General features: G+C 41.8%; 1 protein-coding gene across 3 annotated transcripts in view; it reads right to left on the reverse strand.

The window, feature by feature from the left end:
* Positions 1-3,678: 3,678 nt before the first annotated feature.
* Positions 3,679-21,229, reverse strand: part of mkrn1 (makorin, ring finger protein, 1) — a 63,086-nt gene continuing 45,535 nt past the window's right edge. For 2 of the 3 annotated variants that reach the window (XM_060903293.1, XM_060903291.1), the window contains 5 exons: positions 18,010-18,230; positions 8,874-9,088; positions 8,649-8,759; positions 8,347-8,503; positions 3,679-5,027 (listed from right to left, as the gene is read on the reverse strand). In XM_060903293.1, coding sequence (XP_060759276.1) covers positions 4,815-5,027; positions 8,347-8,503; positions 8,649-8,759; positions 8,874-9,088; positions 18,010-18,230 — 917 coding nt within the window. In that variant the 3' untranslated portion in view covers positions 3,679-4,814. The remainder of the gene's footprint in view (positions 5,028-8,346; positions 8,504-8,648; positions 8,760-8,873; positions 9,089-18,009; positions 18,231-21,229) is intronic. The other variant, XM_060903292.1, reaches the window with a different exon arrangement.

Raw genomic sequence — 21,229 nt, forward strand, 5'->3', positions numbered from 1 at the left:
ACGGTATTTCACGATACGGACCGACCTTAAGCTGGTAAATAATATATATGTATTCATCTCATCTCATCATCTCCAGCCGCTTTATCTATTCTGTTCTACAGGGTCGCAGGCAAGCTGGAGCCTATCCCAGCTGACTACGGGCGAAAGGCGGGGTACACCCTGGACAAGTCGCCAGGTCATCACAGGGCTGACACACACAACCATTCACACCTACGGTCAATTTAGAGTCACCAGTTAACCTAACCTGCATGTCTTTGGACTGTGGAGGAAACCGGAGCACCCGGAGGAAACCCACGCGGACACGGGGAGAACATGCAAACTCCGCACAGAAAGGCCCTCGCCGGCCACGAGGCTCGAACCCGGACCTTCTTGCTGTGAGGCGACAGCGCTAACCACTACACCACCAATGCCGCCCACTAACTTAATATTTACTATCTTATAGTGGTTAGCACGGTCGCCTCACAGCAAGAAGGTTCCGGGTTCAAACCCAGCTGTTTCCCCCACAGTCCAAAAGACATGCAGTTAGGTTGGCGCGGGGCGGCCTTGGGCTGAAGTGCCCTTGAGCAAGGTACCTAACCCCTGACTGCTCCCTGGGTGCTGTGGTGTGGCTGCCCACTGCTCTGGGTGTGTGCGTGCGTGTGTGTGTTCACTGCTTCAGATGGGTTAAATGCAGAGGATGAATTTCACTGTGCTTGAAGTGTGCATGTGACAAAGGTTTCTTCTTCTTAATATTATATATTTTATACTATCACACTATATGTACTGATATATACTTTAATTATGCCCATCATGTAATATACTATGCTTTTCATCTACCATATACCACTAAACACACTGCACATTTATGTAACTCTCCACAAAGTATTTGCACTGCTCATTACATGCTTATTTGCACTGTGACTGGTTACTGCCAACTGCACTACCTCACTTCCTCCAACACGGAGAGCTGTATATTTTATTACTTGCTCTTATTGGTAATGTTTTATTTCTTTTGGTATTTTGTTTTTTTATACGTATAATGCCATATTTCGTTTTTGTATTGATCTTGTGCAATGCGGAAATGTTACCGGATACCCTTGAATTTCCCTCTGGGATTAATAATCAATCTATCTATCTATCTATCTATCTAGATATCTAATTTCAAATTGTATCTGCCAAACATGGCATATGGCCAAGATGAAGGCATATTTTTGTCATAAGATCACAATCCAAACCCTACTGCAAAATAAACAGAAAATAGTTTCTCTCTGGCTTTCTCACTCACATGAAGAAATGAGCAAAACAAGCCAGACGTGCACTCTCCAAAGATTCTAAGAGCCGTCTCAGAGAACCTGGGATGTAGATGAACCCAAGATTTGAGAATATCCAGAAGATATGAAGCTGGAGGTAGTTATAAACGAAAGGGGAGGGAATACAAGTTGCTACATAATAGAAATATTCTATTCATTTGGAAAGCAATACATCGTATTTTTTTCGTGGTCCGGTTTACATCAAATCGTGTGCTCTGATTGGCTCGCGAGCGGTCCGGAATCCTATAATACGGACCCCGGTTATGGACCTTTGGCGACTTGCTTGTTCACAACAACAAACAACGTTGTAGCTAAGGGCGTAGGTTTGGTATTAACATTGGTGGAGACATAAACCCAATGCCAACCCCCAGTGGCACCAACTTCAGGCCAACATTAGAGGGTCACAATATTTTTGCTCCATTGTGTTCCACCAAAAGAGTATCCATCATCTCTCCAAAGTCCAGACTTGTAAAATTTGAAGTTCAGAACTGTAGTAGTTCATGAATAATAAGCAATTCATTTGATTAATTGCAAATCTTGCATGTGATGATTAACTCATTCTACCAATTTGCAAATGTGTTTTACAAGCGAATAAGTATCAAGTCGGATTGTTATTTACATGCCACACAAACTTAGAAAACAAACAGTCATATTCGTACATTGGTCGTTGTCACACACTGAATACGAACTGTTGTTAACGGATTCATTTTACAAGCTAATCTAACGTTACATTCCTCAAGGACAGTTTGCTAGCTAGCAGCTAGTCACTGCACTGCAACTGCATTTGCTAATTGACACGGTAGCCAAAATTGCTTGCTGTTTTCACAACCACACCCCCAGAGTGAATATTCATGAGTGAATTTTGCATGGTGTTTCGCCCAGTGGAAACCTACAGGAACCGTTTGCGTACCGCGCACAGAGCGTGATTTTTTTTTTTTCAATCAGTACTATTGGTAGGGACATATCAACCGTCGTTTCATATTGGTAGGGACACGTCCATACTGTCCGTACCCAATTCTACGCCCATGACCCTAGCTGTTTAAAATGGTGTTAAAAAATGTTGAATGAAAAGTTCAAACCCCTTATTCATTTTATCCTATTTTAAAACATATTTGCCAAAAATAATTCCAAGATGAAGGCATATTTTTGTCATAAGATCACAATCCAAACCCTACTGCAAAATAAACAGAAAATAGTTTCACTCTGGCTTGAAGAAATGAGCAAAACAAGCCAGCCGTGCACTCTCCAAAGATTCTAAGAGCCGTCTCAGAGAACCTGGGATGTAGATGAACCCAAGATTTGAGAATATCCAGAAGATATGAAGCTGGAGGTAGTTATAAACGAAAGGGGAAGGAATACAAGTTGCCACATAATAGAAATATTCTATTCATTTGGAAAGCAATAAGTCTTCTTTTTTCACGGTCCCGTTTCCATCAAATCGTGCACTTTGATTGGCTCGCGAGCGGTCCGGAATCCTACGATATGGACCCCGGTTACGGACCCTTGGCGACTCGTTCATTCATAAACAGTAGCAATTTTTTGTCAACATTTATTTTTGCATTTCTCAGTATAATAGCGTTAATTTTACAGCATGGATAGCGATAACGACAGTTCACAGCGAAAGCGAATTTTACTACCCTGATGAAGACAAAATTAAAAAACATTTCAGGAGAAGGCCAAAAACGAGCTTGTAGCAGGTTTGTTCTAAATACGGGTTCCCTTTCGGGCGCCCTCATTTTCTGTTAGAATTTGGTATATATATTATTTACCAGTTTAAGGTCGGACCAGAGGCCTCGGTTGGTATTTACATGACCTCGGTCACGGTATTTCACGATACAGACAGACCTTAAGCTGGTAAATAATATATATTTATTCATCTCATTATCTCTAGCCGCTTTATCTATTCTGTTCTACAGGGTCGCAGGCAAGCCGGAGCCTATCCCAGCTGACTACGGGTGAAAGGCGGGGTACACCCTGGACAAGTCGCCAGGTCATCACAGGGCCGACACAAACAACCATTCACACCTACGGTCAATTTAGAGTCACCAGTTAACCTAACCTGCATGTCTTTGGACTGTGGGGGAAACCGGAGCACCCGGAGGAAACCCACGCGGACACGGGGAGAACATGCAAACTCTGCACAGAAAGGCCCTCGCCGGCCACGGGGCTCGAACCCGGACCTTCTTGCTGTGAGGCGACAGCGCTAACCACTACACCTATACATTTATTAATATTCTAAAAATACACCATTTGCTCATTTTTGATACTTGCGATCATGATAAAAACACCTGTAAATTTTTTGTGCAGTTATGAATGCACATTTCAAACACAAAACCCCAAAGGGGGGCAAAAAAAAAAAAAAAGTAAAAAATAAAAGGAGACACACTAATACTGTGATAATAAACTTTAATTTTCAAGTTATGTTTGATGGTTCTGGACCATAGAAAACAAGCACATCAGTATAAACATATGCAATTTTAATTAAGTTCAACAAGAACCGAATAACAACTGGGTGTTTGTGGATTGGCTACTGACAGCCGAGCTTAATATGCAATACTGAAGCAAAACAAACCTACAATTTAGAGACAGTTAAAGTGATGAAACACTCAGCTTCGTATTTGAATGCATTTAAGTCTGCTTTCGGGAGTCCAATTTCACAAAGAGTATCGCTACACTCAGTTCTGAGGAGAGACTGTATTTGATACCACAGGTGGTTATTTCCTGTACACTTCAGGTAGGTTTAAAAACTGACCTGACTAGGCCAATTAGAGAGAATTGGAGGAGAAATAATGTGAGTGTGTGAGAGAGAGAGAGAGAGAGAGAGAGAGAGAGAGAGAACACAAGAACAAGGTTCAGTGACGAGTTGTTTTTATAAACGTTAAGAGTGCATGTGTGCATTTGACATCAAGGAAGCTCACCAACACCAACCCAGAATCAGTGCATGAGAGGAGAGAATATTCCAGAAAAGCATCACAGCCACCACCAGTTACAGTAAAGTCTTATAAAGCTGCTGTATGCTCCGAGTCCCATTTAATCAGGACTATACCTGGGTAGATAAGTCAAACCTAGACTTCAGAATAAAATCATTAAGATTTATTATCAATATCATTCCAATTTTTTGTTTTTACATGTATAACTTAGTGTCTTTTTTATCATTTTAAGCTTTGTAATTTTTTTCTATTTTTATGTTTTTTTTCCTTTAGTACATAATGTACACACAAACACAGAACTGAAGAGGTTTTCTAGAAAGGCTTTAGCCCAGGCGCGCACACCTGTTCCCCCTTTTTTTTTTTAAATCTGATTTTTATATAGATAGATATATATAGAATTCATTTTACTTTGAACTGAATTTATATGTTTAACGGCCTGCTGAAAGGCACTGCCACAACACAGGGACAAATATAAGCTACTGTCCATCACTCACACAGTCTAGCTTCTAGTAAGGGGAGGGGGGTGAGGCGTAATTGATGGTGGCAGGAAAGATTAGTGAGGGAGAGAGGCAAAGGAGGGAGTAACCATGGGGTGCTATAGGTAGAGCTCATAGTAATCGTCCAGCTCCTCGTGAAACAAGTCCCAATCGTCTTCAGAGTCGGTGATGTCATCATCGGTTCCTGCTGCCAGAAGCATAAGGAGCATCTCGCTCAGCTCGAACGTTACCATCTCCTCATCGTCGTTGTCCAAGGAGTCGTTGCTTGCCCGCTCATCGAACAGATCCCAGAGCGGTGTGCGCCTTGAGCCCTGTAAAATAGTGTCAAAACATTACAGGACAGGTTTTGAGACTGTTGACTGGACTATTTTGCTCTCCCTTTAAGACTGTTCACCACTTCATAACAGGTTCGCATTCCCTGGAAGCTATTCTATTATCATCAGCAAATCTTGTAGGAATAAGGCGTGTTCACACGGCACATATTTGCATCGATGCTGCACCGATGTATTTTGTTGCGATATATCTTAAATTTTGTAAAGCGTTCACACGTCACAAACCTGCTTACTAGAGAGAAGCGTGTTAGCACCGGTGCAGCCCCACTTGCGTTCACACGGCATTTTTTGCGACCGTGCTATACGATAGTAATAATGCGGAAATGAAATATGCGCATGCGTGAAAATGTACTTCCTTTTCCCGGTTGTCATGGCATCACCAAGCGCCGGGAAAACAACGTGGATGAAGACACCAGTGTTGCCAGATACTGCTGATGTTTTCCAGCCCAAAGTATGTTCAAATCCACCAAAATGCACTTAAAACCGCCCAATCTGGCAACACTGGAAGACACGCAGCTCTGTTGTTGTTGATATTCGCCATTTTGGAAGTGCAAAATACCAGGATGCAAATTATACAATGCCTGTATGTAATCAACTCTCCTCAGGCGTAGCGAGTCTACCCCTGTAGCGTTCAGACGTCCCATTTTATATCGGTACTGCCCCACAAACTAGCATTTACTCCGGAGTAAATTTCTTAAACCACCTCCCGAGCAGGGTTAGATTTGCACCAGTTTAAGCAGCTTTCAGGGGCTACACCGGTATAACTTTGTACCGTGTGAGCGCTCTACCGGGGCAGCCCCGGTGCTACACCGGAGTAAAACTTGCTGTGTGAACACCCCTATAGAGAAGAGCAGGAAATAACAGTGCTACAGCACTTCATGAAATCTTAAAATGAACCCATAAACAGTTTTTTTTTTTAATAAATATAGACAGGCATCAGCTATTAGAATATCCCCAGTACACCTGTGCTGTCACATCGCCAAAACAGATGAGTGCTTACACACCGTACAGATAACAGTGCAGGCTCAACGAATCAATCAGCGATTTCCTCACTGATGTAAAAGCAGAGACAAATCAAGTAAAGAGCAACAATGAAGCTTGTGTTCAGATGCTGCCAGTAGTGAGACAGACACTAATATGGATGGAAGTGTGATAACTCGTTTCTCACTGTAAGGCTATAATTCTTTAAAACTGGCAGAATTATTATCCATAAAAAGATTAGCTGAGAAATAAAGATGAAGGCAGGACATTCGTATCTATAGCTTGTCAGTTCAGGATAACTATTATCCTAACTGATTTAATGAGATGATGATTACTCATGACACTTACAATATTTGTCCTTTGGTACTGGATGAATGGCACATTTGAAACTTTGAATAGCCCATTAGTCTGTACATTATAAAGAGAGGCTGCTACATTTCCAAATTTATATAACATTACTACACTTAGGTGCAGATTAAATAGAAAATAAATTAAGAAAAAAAAACCACCATGCTCAAATTTGTTTTAGACAAATGGGTTGTTTTACAATCAGGGTACAAAGTTTGTGTCACAGGGGTCCAAAATTCAAATTGATTCAAACTGGTTCTTGTACCAGTTTTTAAGTGAAGGACAAGTTAAAGAACAGATTTCAGGTAATTTTTTGACGTGTATGGTAGTTTTGTGCAATCTGCTATAAGATGGGAGAAACAAATGAAGTGATTCTCGGAGAGGACATTTTTTTTTTTTGACAATTCAGAATCCGCTACTTCCATAGTGCTTTTAAATATAAGGCTGTAAGCTTTGTGTTGTGTTAGTTGTCTCTAATATTTATGTCCCAATATCTTGACCACATTTTAGGATGAAAATAATCATTTTAGATATGTTATTTTATATTGAAAAATTAACTGTCTCGGAGAGGACATTTTTTTGACACAATTACATACTAATGGCCCTTTTCCACTACCCTTCATACTAATGGGCCTTTTCCACTACCCTTTTTCAGCTCACTTCAGCTCGACACGGCTCACGTTTCGACTACCTCAGAACAGCACGACTCAGCTCGCTTCAGCCCTGCTCAGCACCCAAAACTCGCACGGTTTTGGAGTAGGGCTGAAGCGAGCCAAACCGAGCCGAGTGGGGCGAGGAGCGTGAGCAGACACTCCCCTGTGCACTGATTGGTGAGGAGGAGTGTCCTCACATGCCCACACACGCCCCGCGAGCGCGCTGGGATCTGTAAACACCGTAAACCCGGAAGAAGAATTACGAATTACGAGAATTTCTGAAGCCTTATGCGCCTCGCCTCATCTATACGCTCTTGCCAGTATCTGTTGGCGTTGTCGGTGACAACAAGCCACAGCACCAAGACCAGCAACACTAACGACTCCATGTCCTCCATGTTTATTGTTTACTCTCCGGGTCGTGAGACTACCGCTTAAAAGGTCACTGATGTCACTGTTTGCTCCGCCTAACGACATCACATGACATCCACCCGCTTTCGCTAACTCCACCCAATGTGTCCACCCACTTCCAGCCAGCACGGTTCAGCGCGGTTGTAGTTGAAGTGCAACTCCAACAGCCCCGCTCAGCTCGACTCAGCCCAACTCAGCACGGCACGGCTCAGCCCAACTCAGCCGCGTTGGTAGTGGAAAAGCAGCATAATTTGATCAAAATAGTCTGAAAACTTACTGGCATTCAACATTAAAACTTAACTATGTTTCCAATGATATGGAACCAAATATTTGTTTTATGGTATAAAGAAAGATTTAAGTGCATCCCTTTTGGAGCTACCTGTGGTAAAAAAAAAAGCACTTTTTCTAAATGACACGAGTAATTTTGCTAAATATGACATATTGCCATACATTCACCAAAAATAACATTATCACCAAATTTTTTTTGCATGGTAAATAGAGCTATCACAGGGCTACAATAAACAACCAAGTTTATTTAGTCAAGCCTTTTGATATTGAAGATAATAAGTGTTAAATTTGATTTTTAGCTTGCGTACCCTGATTGTAAAACAACCCAAATCAATGTTGGTGTGTTTTCGAGGAATTGGATTTGATCCCCCCCCGATCTTTTTTTTTTTACTTGCGGCATTAACTGGACTCCGTATTGAGACCACTGAGATTGAGACGTGCAAATAAGATGCTAATTTCAGGCTAATTTCAGAATGGGGGGAAAAAGGGGAAAAAAAAAAAAAAAATGTTGCTTGGTTTGTTCTGCTAGAGGGAACCCCATGAGATACTAAGCAGCTTTAATTATGCAAAGAACCATTTGTACGAATGTCATTGCCTCTAAATGGTTCCAAAGGTCTTACCCTGTTCCTTGCATTAGAACCATTCTGCCTTCGCTGGTTTTGGGACTGAGGCTGAGGTTCCTCAAGGCGTCCATCAGGGAAGGCATGCTTGTAGAAGCAATTAGCGCCAAATGGACAAGTTCCACGGCCCTCGTCAAAATATCGACATGGCTTACTCCTGAGGATGGACAGAAATCCAGCTTTATGTAAAATAATGGGTAACCATTTACCTCATGATATTTATTTTTTTTTCTAATGTAATCACAACAACTTTTATTGTAATTTGGCTCTCATGAGCTCATCAAAAATCTTGAACTCCGAACCCCATGCCATCCTTGTACTTCTGAATGAGATTCTGTTTCTCCTCCTTGTCCTCCACCCAGTACTCGCTTGGGATGACAAAGTTGGATGTGATTCGACACTCTGGGCAGGACCTAAAATGGGTATAGGTTTGAGAACGACTAATCAAAAGGCAGAACGATGGGATATTAAATTACACAGCAATAAGATGCATCAGAACAAACTGTACTCTTCATTTATAAACCTACTTTATGATCTTGCTCTCAAACTGCTTGGCACTCCTCCACTTGCGGATGCATTTGAGGCAGTAGCAGTGGTTGCAGTTGGACAGGATGCCGAAGCGACGCTCGCTGGGATTGGCCTTCTCGAACACCACCTCCATACACACACCACACATCATGTCCTTACTGCGCTGGATGGCAAACGAGATCTCCATGTCCTTCTCGTGGGCCTCAATGCATGCCTGTCATGCACAACAGCACAGCACAGCACACACTTCAAACCAAAGTGAACAGTGTTAATTTGTTGCACTGCTTATAAATCACATTTATTAGCCATCCCTCCAGGCAAGTAAACGCTCCAGTGTGCTGCTCAGTCTTGTTTAGGTTCCCTGAAAACCTAACTGGTAGCTAATGTAATGTAATAACACTGAGCTCGCTTCTTAAGTGCATTAATACAGATTAAGATCAACAAGTATGGATCATGTGGGCACACCGTCTGCACCCTTGACAAAACTTCCAAGTCACTGGCAGATATTTGGATTATAAGTTTTAGGACAGGACAACGTGGCATGTAAAAGATATTCAAGTCTTGCTAGTGTGCTTATTTTCTCTCAGCATGCTTAACAGCAAGAGGAGTACATGTGATAGCAGGGATGTTAAACTGCAGCTTTGCACTACACTTTCCACAGATTTATGTTCTTGATTAACTTCTCATCTCATTATCTCTAGCCGCTTCATCCTGTTCTACAGGGTCGCAGGCAAGCTGGAGCCTATCCCAGCTGACTACGGGTGAAAGGCGGGGTACACCCTGGACAAGTCGCCAGGTCATCACAGGGCTGACACAGACAACCATTCACACTCACATTCACACCTACGGTCAATTTAGAGCCACCAGTTAACCTAACCTGCATGTCTTTGGACTGTGGGGGAAACCGGAGCACCCGGAGGAAACCCACGCGGACACGGGGAGAACATGCAAACTCTGCACAGAAAAGGCCCTCGCCGGCCACGGGGCTTGAACCCGGACCTTCTTGCTGTGAGGCGACAGCGCTAACCACTACACCACCGTGCCGCCATTCTTGATTATGATGGCGTTAATCATTCTACCAGCAGGCTACTACCGTAAATTCCGGACTACAGGGCGCACCTGATTAAAAGCCGCATGCTCAAATTTAAGAAAGAAAATCAATTTTGTAATTGTACAAGCCGCACCGGATTTTAAGCCGCAGGCGCAGGCTCCTTCAAATTCATGTTCATTTCTTAGATTTAAAAAAATAAAAACACTGTTATTCTTCTTAAGCATTGTTGAGATATTTACCCAGAAAGATATTACAGGTGAGATTTTTAAAAACTTAGCGGCTTATAGTCCGGAATTTACGGTATATCTCAGTTTATGCTTGTACAGAAGGCAGTCAGATTTGGAACAAGTAGCTTGCTACAACTACCACCACCACATTACATTTTAATTAAATTAAATCAAATAAAATAAATAGAAAACCCACCCCGCCCAGCACATAGCTCAGGGTTCTCCACTTTTCCAAAAAAAAAAAAAAAAAAGGTAGTGGCAGGGGTTTGGGGGCCACTTAGGACCGCAATGGGGTCCAAGGGTGGAGCCCTGGTGAAGCTGACAGACTTTAGGCTTTTTTTTTTTGACAGTGAAATTGGCCAATAAATGGATGGGAAATGCTAAAATAATAAAGTGCATATCCTGGACCAAATTTTTTTATTTTTATATGAAAGAATGTCCCTTTACACACTCATCCAGAAGGGTAATTTTGCACAAGGCCATCTGTCTACAGCAGAAAAAAGTTAAATAAAACGTGTCTGGAAATATCTCAAGGGAGTCTGGAGCCAGATTCGTGACATTATCTGCGGAAGCGCCAGCAGGCTGCGAGAGCTTTGCACAGTTTCAGTGCACAGCCTGTGTAGACCAAGCGCTCCCATTTCTCTCTCATTGTCCGGTCTTTTGGGAAACGATGAGTACTAATCTTATCAAGATTGGTGTTGCTACACCCTCCTACGATACATCTGTTAACCATTTTAATAATTACGCTGTAGAGGCTTGTTCTTAGTGAGATCTTGAGAAAAGTGCTATAGCTTACACTGACGAAGTCTCTGACCCAAAGTAGCCGTTTCCACTCTCAATGTCCATGTGCCTTGTAATAAATCCACTTGAAACGTCTTGAAAGTTGAACTTTAATCCTCGTTTTAACAATTACAAAGGTTCTAAGATGCAGAGAGCCAGGTAAGAAAAACTGTTTGCTTCCACGGCTCCTCGAGATCTACAATGAGAAGCGCGAGACCGTTCTTATAGTAGTTGAGTTGGCAAGCTCTTAAAGCGACAGTACACATTTGAATTCTAATTCTTCTAATGGTCTCTGAGGCCCTGTTTACATTATTTCGAATCAGCGGATCATCAGATTAACGTTTTTAAAACGATTCGCGTACACACAATTTCTGTGCCCGCAACAAAACCGTTCCTCGTGCACACAGCAACACCAATACACGGATACGCTAATCACATGACTAATTAGACGGCACGTCACATGATCCCAGTGCACATCAGGCATGCGCAAGTCACTCACCACTTGCAAGTGGAAGGATGGCAAGCCTAAAGACCATTTTTTCATGGACGGACGACGAGGTCCAATTGTTACTAAACGTAACATTGGATTATAAAACAACGTGGCATGACCAAACGCCAGCGAATCAGGAAGGTGGATGTCACAGTGACGTTGTCCAATGACGACGTCAGCTAGAGCTCAGCACTGCGTATCCTCATTCCTCAATGTTTACACAGCACCGGATCAGATACGTACTGGGTTGAATACGTGGGCCCTGGCGGATTCAAATTGTTCCGCCTGTGGAGTCGTTTCCCAGCGTTTTAATGTGCACGGACAGTGCATCCGCAACGAAAACGAGACGGATACGGTCTAATGTAAACACCACCTAATTCTTCTAACCTTGCCACATATTATTCATCATTTTAATCATGAAATAAACTACTTGTATGAAATTACAAATTCAAATGAAATTATTTATACCTTTAACATAAATTGTAATTCACATCTATATGAATTCTACTTTGGCCGCTACATACCCGGCCCCTAATTGCTTTCTATCCTAGAAACAATTACAACATTTAATGTACTTAACAGTCCTTTTCGTTCTGCTTCTTGAAGCAGGCAGAGTTTGGTGATCGGCCGCTCAAGTTCGTTCGTCTTCGTCTTGACTCGAACCTTGTGGACGACTCCATGTTCGTCCTCCACAGTCTTTACGATTCTTCCCATCAGCCATGATCCTCTGGGGGCTGATTCGTCGGCGAAGTTTTGCCAAATTCAGGTGGCTTAAAGCATCGAGTTACTCCAAAGCCAGTGAGCTGTTGGGGTTCTTCGGTCCACTTGGTCCACTGTTGTGCGAGGTGTTCTGGCACAGTGTCATCCCAGGCTGTTCTTAGTCTACACAATTCTTGCAGGATGTTTCTAGCAGGTAATATGACTGGTGACGACATTCCTAGCGGATCATAGACAGAGCTCATTGTAGACAAGATTCCTCTCCTGGTGAAAGGCTTCTGCTCGATGTTCACCTGAAACTTGAACTGATCTGACCGGATGCACCATTGTACTCCCAAGGCTCTCTTGATGGCGAGTGAGTCCTGGTCGAGATCAAGATCTTTGACTTCTGTTGCTCGGTCCTCAAGCGGAATGGTTAACAACACGTTTCGACTGTTGGTCGCCCATTTTGTCAGTCTAAAGTCTCCTGTTTGACAGATGGCCGTCAAGTCGTGGAGTAGCTTGATCGCTTCCTGTTCTGAGTTAACCGATTTTAGACAATCGCCGACGTAAAAATTGTTCAACACTGTCTCCACAGCTGCTGCATCAAAAGTACTCCTGTTGTCCTCAGCACACCTTTTCAGCGCATAGTTCACGCAGCTGGGTGAGGAGGTGGCTCCGAACAAGTGTACCTCCATTCTGTACTCCTGCAGCTCCTTTGTCTTACTTTTTAAGCCTAAAATTAGACTTAAAAAATTAGTCTTAACTTTTGTGAAACTTACATTAGACTGGTCTATAAAGAAACTTAAGACCAATCTTAACCCATAGACCAGTCTAAACTACTTTAGTGAAACCGTCTGCTGGTCGTTTTCTCAAACAAACCAGCGCTGACGTAGGATTCAGAGGGAGGCGTCCCACACGCGACGTCACGAAAATCAATGTTTGCCAGGAAATCCAAATGTCAAGTTTTTTCAGAGGCGGACCAATTCGCCTCACATGGCTTGATTTCAACTGAATTTTTCTGGTATTGCGCAAGGTAAAAAAAAAAAAAAATTGCACAAAATGCAAAATGTGACATATTTGACCAAAGTTTAATATAAAATATGAGAATTACATTGATCTTGCTCCTGAATTTACCTGTGTTATGCACTTTAAAATCATTTTACAAAAAATTAACAATTCTTACTGTACATATCATCTGATGAACAACAGCCAAAAGATAGAACTTTTAATACAAGAGGTTTTATTGGGTCTGGTTTCCCAAAGTAGCAGCAGAAGTTTAAGGGTTGTTTTACAATCAGGGTACGCAAGCTTAAAAAAAAAAAACAAAAACAACAACAACAAAAAAAACACTTATTATCTTCAATATCAAAAAGGCTTGACTAAATAAACTTGCTTGTTTATTGTAGCCCTGTGATCGCTCTATTCACCATGCAAAAAAAAAAAAATTTGGTGATAATGTTATTTTTGGTGAATGTATGGCAATGTGTGTCATATTTAGCAAAATTACTCGTGTCATTTAGAAAAAGTGCTTTTTTGACCACAGGTAGCTCCAAAAGGGATGCACTTAAATCATTCTTTATACCATAAAACACATATTTGGTTCCATATCATTGGAAACATAGTTAAGTTTGAATGTTGAATGCCAGTAAGTTTTCAGACTATTTTGATCAAATTAGTATGTAATTGTGTCAAAAAAAGTCCTCTCCGAGACAGCTAATTTTTCAATATAAAATAACATATCTAAAATGATTATTTTCATCCTAAAATGTGGTCAAGATATTGGGACATAAATATTAGACACAACTAACACAAAGCTTACAGCCTTATATTTAAAAGCACTATGGAAGTAGCGGATTCTGAATTGTCAAAAAAAAAACGTCCTCTCTGAGAATCACTTCATTTATTTCTCCCATCTTATAGCAGATTACACAAAACTACCATACACGTATGTCAAAAAATTACCTGAAATCTGTTCTTTAACTTGTCCTTCACTTAAAAACTGGTACAAAAACCAGTTTGAATCAATTTGAATTTTGGACCCCTGTGACACAAACTTTGTACCCTGATTGTAAAACAACCCTTAACACAAAATAAAATTATAATAAAATAAAAGTTCAAGTAATTATTACCAAAAAAAAAAAAAAAGTCTACAAAACTGAACTGTATTACACCATGTTTGCACCCGATTACATGCACAGGACTACTACAGAACAGACAGTGCCCATGACCCAACTAATCCACCTCCCTTCAGAGGGCTGGATAGAACGGCCTGTCCCCACCCACTAGAAGATACCAATTACTTTATATTACCAACACTGCATAAACCTAGCCTGGGCCCGCCCATCCTAAGTGTGACGCAACACGAGGGCCTGTTGCGAGCTTAGTCTGGCCAGGCAAGCTATCTACAGCTCTTCCAAGCTCCCGAAAAATCGGGAACCTATCAACTTTGAGCATCTCCAACGGCCTGGAGGTATTTATTGAAAGGAAGGACGTTTTCGCCTTGCTCCCGACCGGCTTCGGTAAGAGTTTAATCTACCAGTTAGCCCCGTCGCGTCACATACATCAAAGGAAAGGAGTGATGTGATTGGTTTAAGCTTCGTCACAGCCTTTTCTGGCTTCGACCAGTAGCAAACTGAGGCATTTCAGGGAGGCGGGTCAACCACGGGCTCTGGGAAACGGTTGGGCTGAATATCTTGGCCAGACCAATAGCTCGGAGAGCTTTGAAGTCGCGTTAGCCAGGCTAGCATAAACCATACATTTACAGGTCTAAGTGCATGCCAATCTCTATAATTCATAAACAAAATACCCAATTACAATAAATGCATACTTTTTTTTTTTTTTTACACAATACATAATGTTATAATTAGGTGAAACCACTACAATCCATGCACGATCTGGCGCATGTGCCCGAGACCGGCACTACAAAGCCACCCCGGCCTCCGTAGTTCGGGTCCTTTGACCCAAGAACCTGGAAGTCCTGCAGTAAACAAACAGTAAAGCAACGGGAAAATGCAGCTCTCGCCTACACAATCACAGATACGTAAAATAAAAAGACCTGAACTTAATGTGTTTGTGCTGTTATATGATTACTGTAACAGTGTATGGTCAGAAAAGACGATGGATAAGTGTACAAGCAGTTTAGTTTAGTTTATTGTAATTTGTCACAGAAAATATATACACAAATTAACGTATTAAAAAAAAAAAAAAATGGTAAAGCGTGACCGGAGAGACGAACAGGGCGGAGCCCCAATTGCAACGTATCCAAGCTCAAAAAAAAGTATATATATTATTAAAAAAAAAAAAAAAAATTTCATACAGGAATTAGAATTTGGCTTACATAATAAATTAAGAAAAAATAAAGTATACATAATAATTGACAAATCATTGCGGGCTATAGGTTTGTAGTAAACCTCTAAAGTGGTCGTTTAGATGGATTCTAAACCACAAGAGACTTAAGAGGCTAGACTTAAGTATATTAGGTAAGCTGTTCCACAACTTAATCCTAGGAAAATAGCTGTTACGATAATATTCCTGATTGTGCCTAGAGATTAAATCAAAGTTGGCTTGATGAAAATTACGGGTATTAGAATGCCGAGTGGCAGTTTGAATGAAACGTCCAAAATTACTAGTAACAGTTCCAGTTTTATACTTAAACAAGAGAACTAAATCATGCATTTGTCTACGAAAATCAAGAGGTAGTAAGTTAAGCTGGACTAGTCTATTAATATAACTGACTTCTCTTGGAGAATAGTTCAATATGAATTTAGTGGCACGCCTCTGAATGTTCTCCATCAGTCTGCGATGCTTTACTGAGTAGGGTGACCACACACTTGATGAATATTCTAGTAACGGCCTGACGAGCGCCGTGTATAACAACTTTCTCGTCTGGATGTCACAAATATCCCTGCCACACAGCCTCTTCACTAGCCCAAGTACCCTATTCGCCTTCGCACACATCTGCTCGATATGACTATTCCATGTACAGTTGCCAGAGACAAATACACCCAAATCAGAGGTATCAGGAGAGTACAATAATACTTCCTCGCCTGCGTGTGCACCCGAAAAGTTATTTAGCTGCTGGCTAGCTGCGGCTTCCAGCATTACTATGCGCCAGTATAGTGTAATGTGGTGCGGTGTAGTGTAACGCAAGGATTGAGGTCTATCTGCACAGCTCTGTGTTACAATCTGTATACAGCCGGCCAGATGTTTTTCTATTGCAATTGCGTGGCCACTTCAGGTAGCCCCGTATACATTCGTTTAATGGTCTTCTGCATGTTAGTTACAAAATTATAATAAAGCGAATACTTTACGATTTATTTGGTGTATACTGAGGAAGTTACTTTGTTTTTTTGGCCAAGGGAAGGGTGGCGGGCCAGAATTATAACATGGCCAGCGGTCTCAAAAGTAGCCGTCACCGGCGGCAAATCGCCAGCTATGGCTTGTTATGCCGCCGGCTATTGTCATTCGAGTCACAAAATTTAATATTAAATATTTCTGACAGCAAAAAAAAAAAAAAAAAGTTGTGAACGTAAATTACATCCACTATGTCATGTATGTCCGTTGCCGCGTCAACTGTGTTTACATTCTCGACACGAGTGCAGCCATTACTGCCGCCTGTGTTGCCAGATTGCGCGTTTTCCCGCCCAATTTGGGCGGTTTTAAGTGCATTTTGGCAGGTTTTGAACATATTTTGGGCTGTAAAACGTCAGCAGTATCTGGCAACATATTTTTTTACTTAATACAAGAAATTAATGGATGCCAACGTTTTTGCCAAAATGGTATTTTATTTTCCATTGTTTAGGCAGCTTCAGCATCATACTGTGAGATTCTGTTCAAATTGTTTGTTTTTTTCTTCTATGAAGCCTGAGCCATTTATTTTATTAGTTTATAATTATTGTTTAATTTAGTCTTCAGGAGAGACTGCCTGCACACAGTACTAGTATTAATAGTTTTTTTTCTTACATGAAAGCTGAGGCATTTATATTTTAAGGTAACTTCATGTTGTGCTGTGAGGTTCTCTGCACTTTAACTTTTGAACCAACAGGAGCATTTGGATAAGTAAAGCCTATTTTTCTGCATTTTTGTAGTCCTGGTAATCTTTTATATTGGTAAAGTGGTTTATAGGACCATTTCTCAGTGTCTGTTTTTTTAATCAATAGTTTTTCAGTAATAACTTAATATTTAACATATCACTCAATTTTAAACAACCCCCGCGCCTCCCCCATAGTCTCAAAAATTTCTGTGGGAAACACTGGCGTGCGTAACAACGCTAATCAAGCTTAAGCTAGACGACCCGCCTCAAATACCCGTCCCGGGTAAATGTTATCCCAATTTTAGATGGCCTGTTCCAAACCATCCTGCCCCATGAAAAATTCGTACTTGCATATCTCTCTCTCTCTCATTATATATATATATATATATATATATATATATATATATATATATATATATATATATATATATATACATATATATACACACACATACATACATACACACACACACACTGCACGCTTTGCGCGCATTATGCCTGCCGCTGGCAGACATTTTACCATTTTGCACCCTGCTGTAAATTATTTGTACCCTGCTATTCTCCCAAACTTTGAAGCCCCTGCATGGCGGTGCGCCACTTTAAAAGTGCCCGTGAACACTGTAGCTAATGAAAAATTTTGTCGAGCAAATGTCAAGTTGAAGGTTTTGTCCCCCTGGTTGTCTCGGGCTCTCATGCTACCAATTTGTCCACCTTTGCTACATCTTCGAAAGCAAAATATTTTCTGTATCTTGCACATGCAACAGGGAAAAAAAAATGCAGCATTGCTCATCACAAAAGGTATAAACAGGGTTGTAGATCGTGATTAAAAATCAAGTCATTTTAAAACCACACTCACTCTGATGTGCTGAGAGCGCTGAGCAGCGTCGGATGGATGGAGCGCCTGCAGGCCACACATGTCGCACACGTCACCGTGCAGATAGGCGCAGTTGAGGCCATAACGGCACTCGCCAACAGCTGCATATGGGCACAGCTGCTTCTTCAGCTCCTTGTTGGTTTGTTCCTTTTCATACTCCTCCTCGATGAGAGGCCCTGGACCATCCACAATCACAGGATCTGCTGAAGGTGGAGAAAGTTCAGTTGAACACAGCACATTTAAGACAGTTTCTGGTATATAAAGTGCTCTGCTATGATGATTTGATGAGAACATTCTTTCAACGTGTTAAAAAAGACACAATTAACCATTTAGCTTCAACAACTCAATTTCACTTGTCACAGACGTGGAATGGGTCTGATGCAGTTACATTTCAATTACACACTTCATGAAATGCAGTAGAATACTAGAGTACAATTCTATAATTAAGGAACAAGACAGGATAGGGTGTTAAATCAACAGTGGGGTGGAGTGATGCATCCCGACACCAAGCAGAATTACTGCTCAACACTTAAGTTGATTATTTTCCAGTAGCAGCCCAGCTCAAGATTTACTCTTCTTACACTACAGCAACTGCTGACACATTACCCTTTAAAATCACCTTGTAGTGACATTTAATGGTGTGGAATGTCCACAAAACAAGCAAGTTCCTGCTATCGTTTATGGTTTACAACAAAAACGGCAAACACGTCATCAAGAAACTGCACTGTTCGAAGCTCACCATCTTGAAGACTTTCCCGTGTCTAAAAACTTGATAATCCATTACTGTGCAAGCTGATACTACAGGCACAATGATGCCCTAACTATATAAACCCGTGATTTGTCTTCCAGACGGAAATCCTGTCAGAGCCGCTGGTATAGAGGATTCATCAACACCTTCCAACCAATCAGATTCAAGAACTCAACAGCACTGTGGAACAAGTGTAAAATAACACCTAATGTAATTTTGTCCATCAGTAAACAAGATTATTCGATCACGAGGTCTGCATCTTAAAGAAGGCAGCACTTTAACTTAGACCGAGTTGGATGCCAAAGATCATTACTTAAGGCCTCTGCATGCTCTTGCGACAAGGCTTTCGCAGATAGCTTTTCGCAGACAGTTGTAATTTATCGTTGAGCGGGGAGTAATAGGCGTGCGCGATGTTATTCACTGCCACAACGCAAGGGGGCGCGAAGTCGCGAAATCGCTAGGAGTAGTTGGTGGGTGTGGTTAGTGGAGTGTTTATCCTCCGGTTACTTATAATGACTAGAACTGGAGTCGTATAGATGTACGTACTTCCTCACTTCCTCGATCAACCGCTCTTCGTGCTGCTCCATCTTCGCTCGCGTTTTTAAAAATGGCGGTCGTGAAAACAAACCAAACCGGGAAAGTAGGGAAGCGGAAGTGTGTGGACCAATCAGAGCCCTCTTGTCTGCGAGGCTTTTGCGGTGGTCACAATTTTTGGGAGGTGCGCGCAGAGCGTCTGCGAAGGTGGGGGGGCTACGCAGACACTGTCTGCGACGCTATCTGCGAGGACTGGGTTGTCAGCATAAATTGGCCTTTATACAGTCTAATCTGCTGACAAAAGACTACACAGCCATCAGAGTCGATCCTCACCGAGTGTCTGGTTTGGATCATGAACTGTAAGGGAAAAGCCAAAACTCCAACACAATCACCTACTCCGCAGAGAAAATCAGCTGCAGCCTGCCTCCTTTGCAGGAACTCTACAACAGATGCGGAAAGAGAGTGGTCGAGATGGTCACGGACCTGACACAGCCTGCCAACCACATCATTCAGCCACTACCTTACAGGGTGAAACTAAGGTAGTGGCTGAATGAAACTGTAGACTTAAAACAAGAACTACAAAGGCACAGAGTTCATTTCTTTCCCTGGACCGTGGCCCTGCTCAGTGACAATTTATGGATCTCCCCTTAACTAACATACAGTATCCTCCATGACTGGCACCCTTTGTAAAGGTTTAGGAGAAAGGGGAGGGGTTTAAAAACAAAAACCATGTGCCACTATTATTGTCATCTTTGGAAAGTATCACGAACACGATATAACAAGCATGTTTCTCCATTTAAAACTGTACTCCAAGTTGATATCCATGACTTCCTGATTAACTGGGGTACAAATAAGAGGTGACAGGCCAAATTCCCTTACCAAGTGTCCGAAATCTCTCCCTACTCACTATATAGGGCACTATATAGTGGGACGCCATTTTGTAGTGCTGTCCGAAACCTTCGTGAGGATTATTTACACCCTATATAGCAGAGGTGGGGACTTGAGACTTGGGGACTTGGACTCGAGTCACTGTTTTCATGACTTGTGACTTGACTTGATAAAACATGAAAATACTTGAGACTTGACTCGGACTTGGAAGTTTAAGACTCGGGACTTGACTTGAGTGACTTGAGTGTTATTTCCATTGTGTTATTGTGAAAATAAAATGCAATATGCACATACTTCAGTAATTTTGATTGCACTGCCGTTGCGTTGTCACCGCCCTGTCCATCAGGCACGCTCTCTGCGTGGGCTATATACCGGCACGCCCCATGCCACGATGTGCTCACAGATTTCACATCATATCATGTCAGCCATCCCAAGAGTAATCACTTTCGGCTTCAAGGGCTACTGCCTAGAAGGTAAACGACGAACGGCGCAGTGCAAGATTTGCAACGTGACATTTCTGACAGCCAGACCACGACCTCCAATTTCGTCCGGCATTTGAAGATCCATTCTGCCCAGTAAGTTTATTAATGTGTTGTTATATGGTGATAGCAGCTAAACTCCTCGTTAGCCAATGTTAGCCACGAGAGTGAGCGGTAGGAGGATTTTAGCCGTTGCAGATGTAGCTCGGGATTCAGTTTATTATTGTGAAATTCTTATGTGAATGCTGGTAAGCAATGTAGTTACGTCAAGTTTAATGATATTGTATATCAGTAGTAGTAAGTTGATTGTGCACTTTGCAGTCGTGATGCTGAGTAACATAAGCAGCTTCCTACCCTGTTGTTCTGTTTCAGGGTTAAGCTGATGGTCAGCTTGTGAACATGTACACGTTCATGAGCAGTACAAATTCGTGTAAGTGTGTTCGTGTACATTAGCCAGACTGTCCATAGGGCATAGAGGCAGGGGAGTTTATCATAGCCGTTTGAAATAGCAGTGCAGCAACCTGCACATTTTTTTCGTCACACTACCCGATCA

Source organism: Neoarius graeffei, chromosome 21 (genome assembly GCF_027579695.1).
Source record: "Neoarius graeffei isolate fNeoGra1 chromosome 21, fNeoGra1.pri, whole genome shotgun sequence".
Classification (NCBI taxonomy): Eukaryota; Metazoa; Chordata; class Actinopteri; order Siluriformes; family Ariidae; genus Neoarius; species Neoarius graeffei.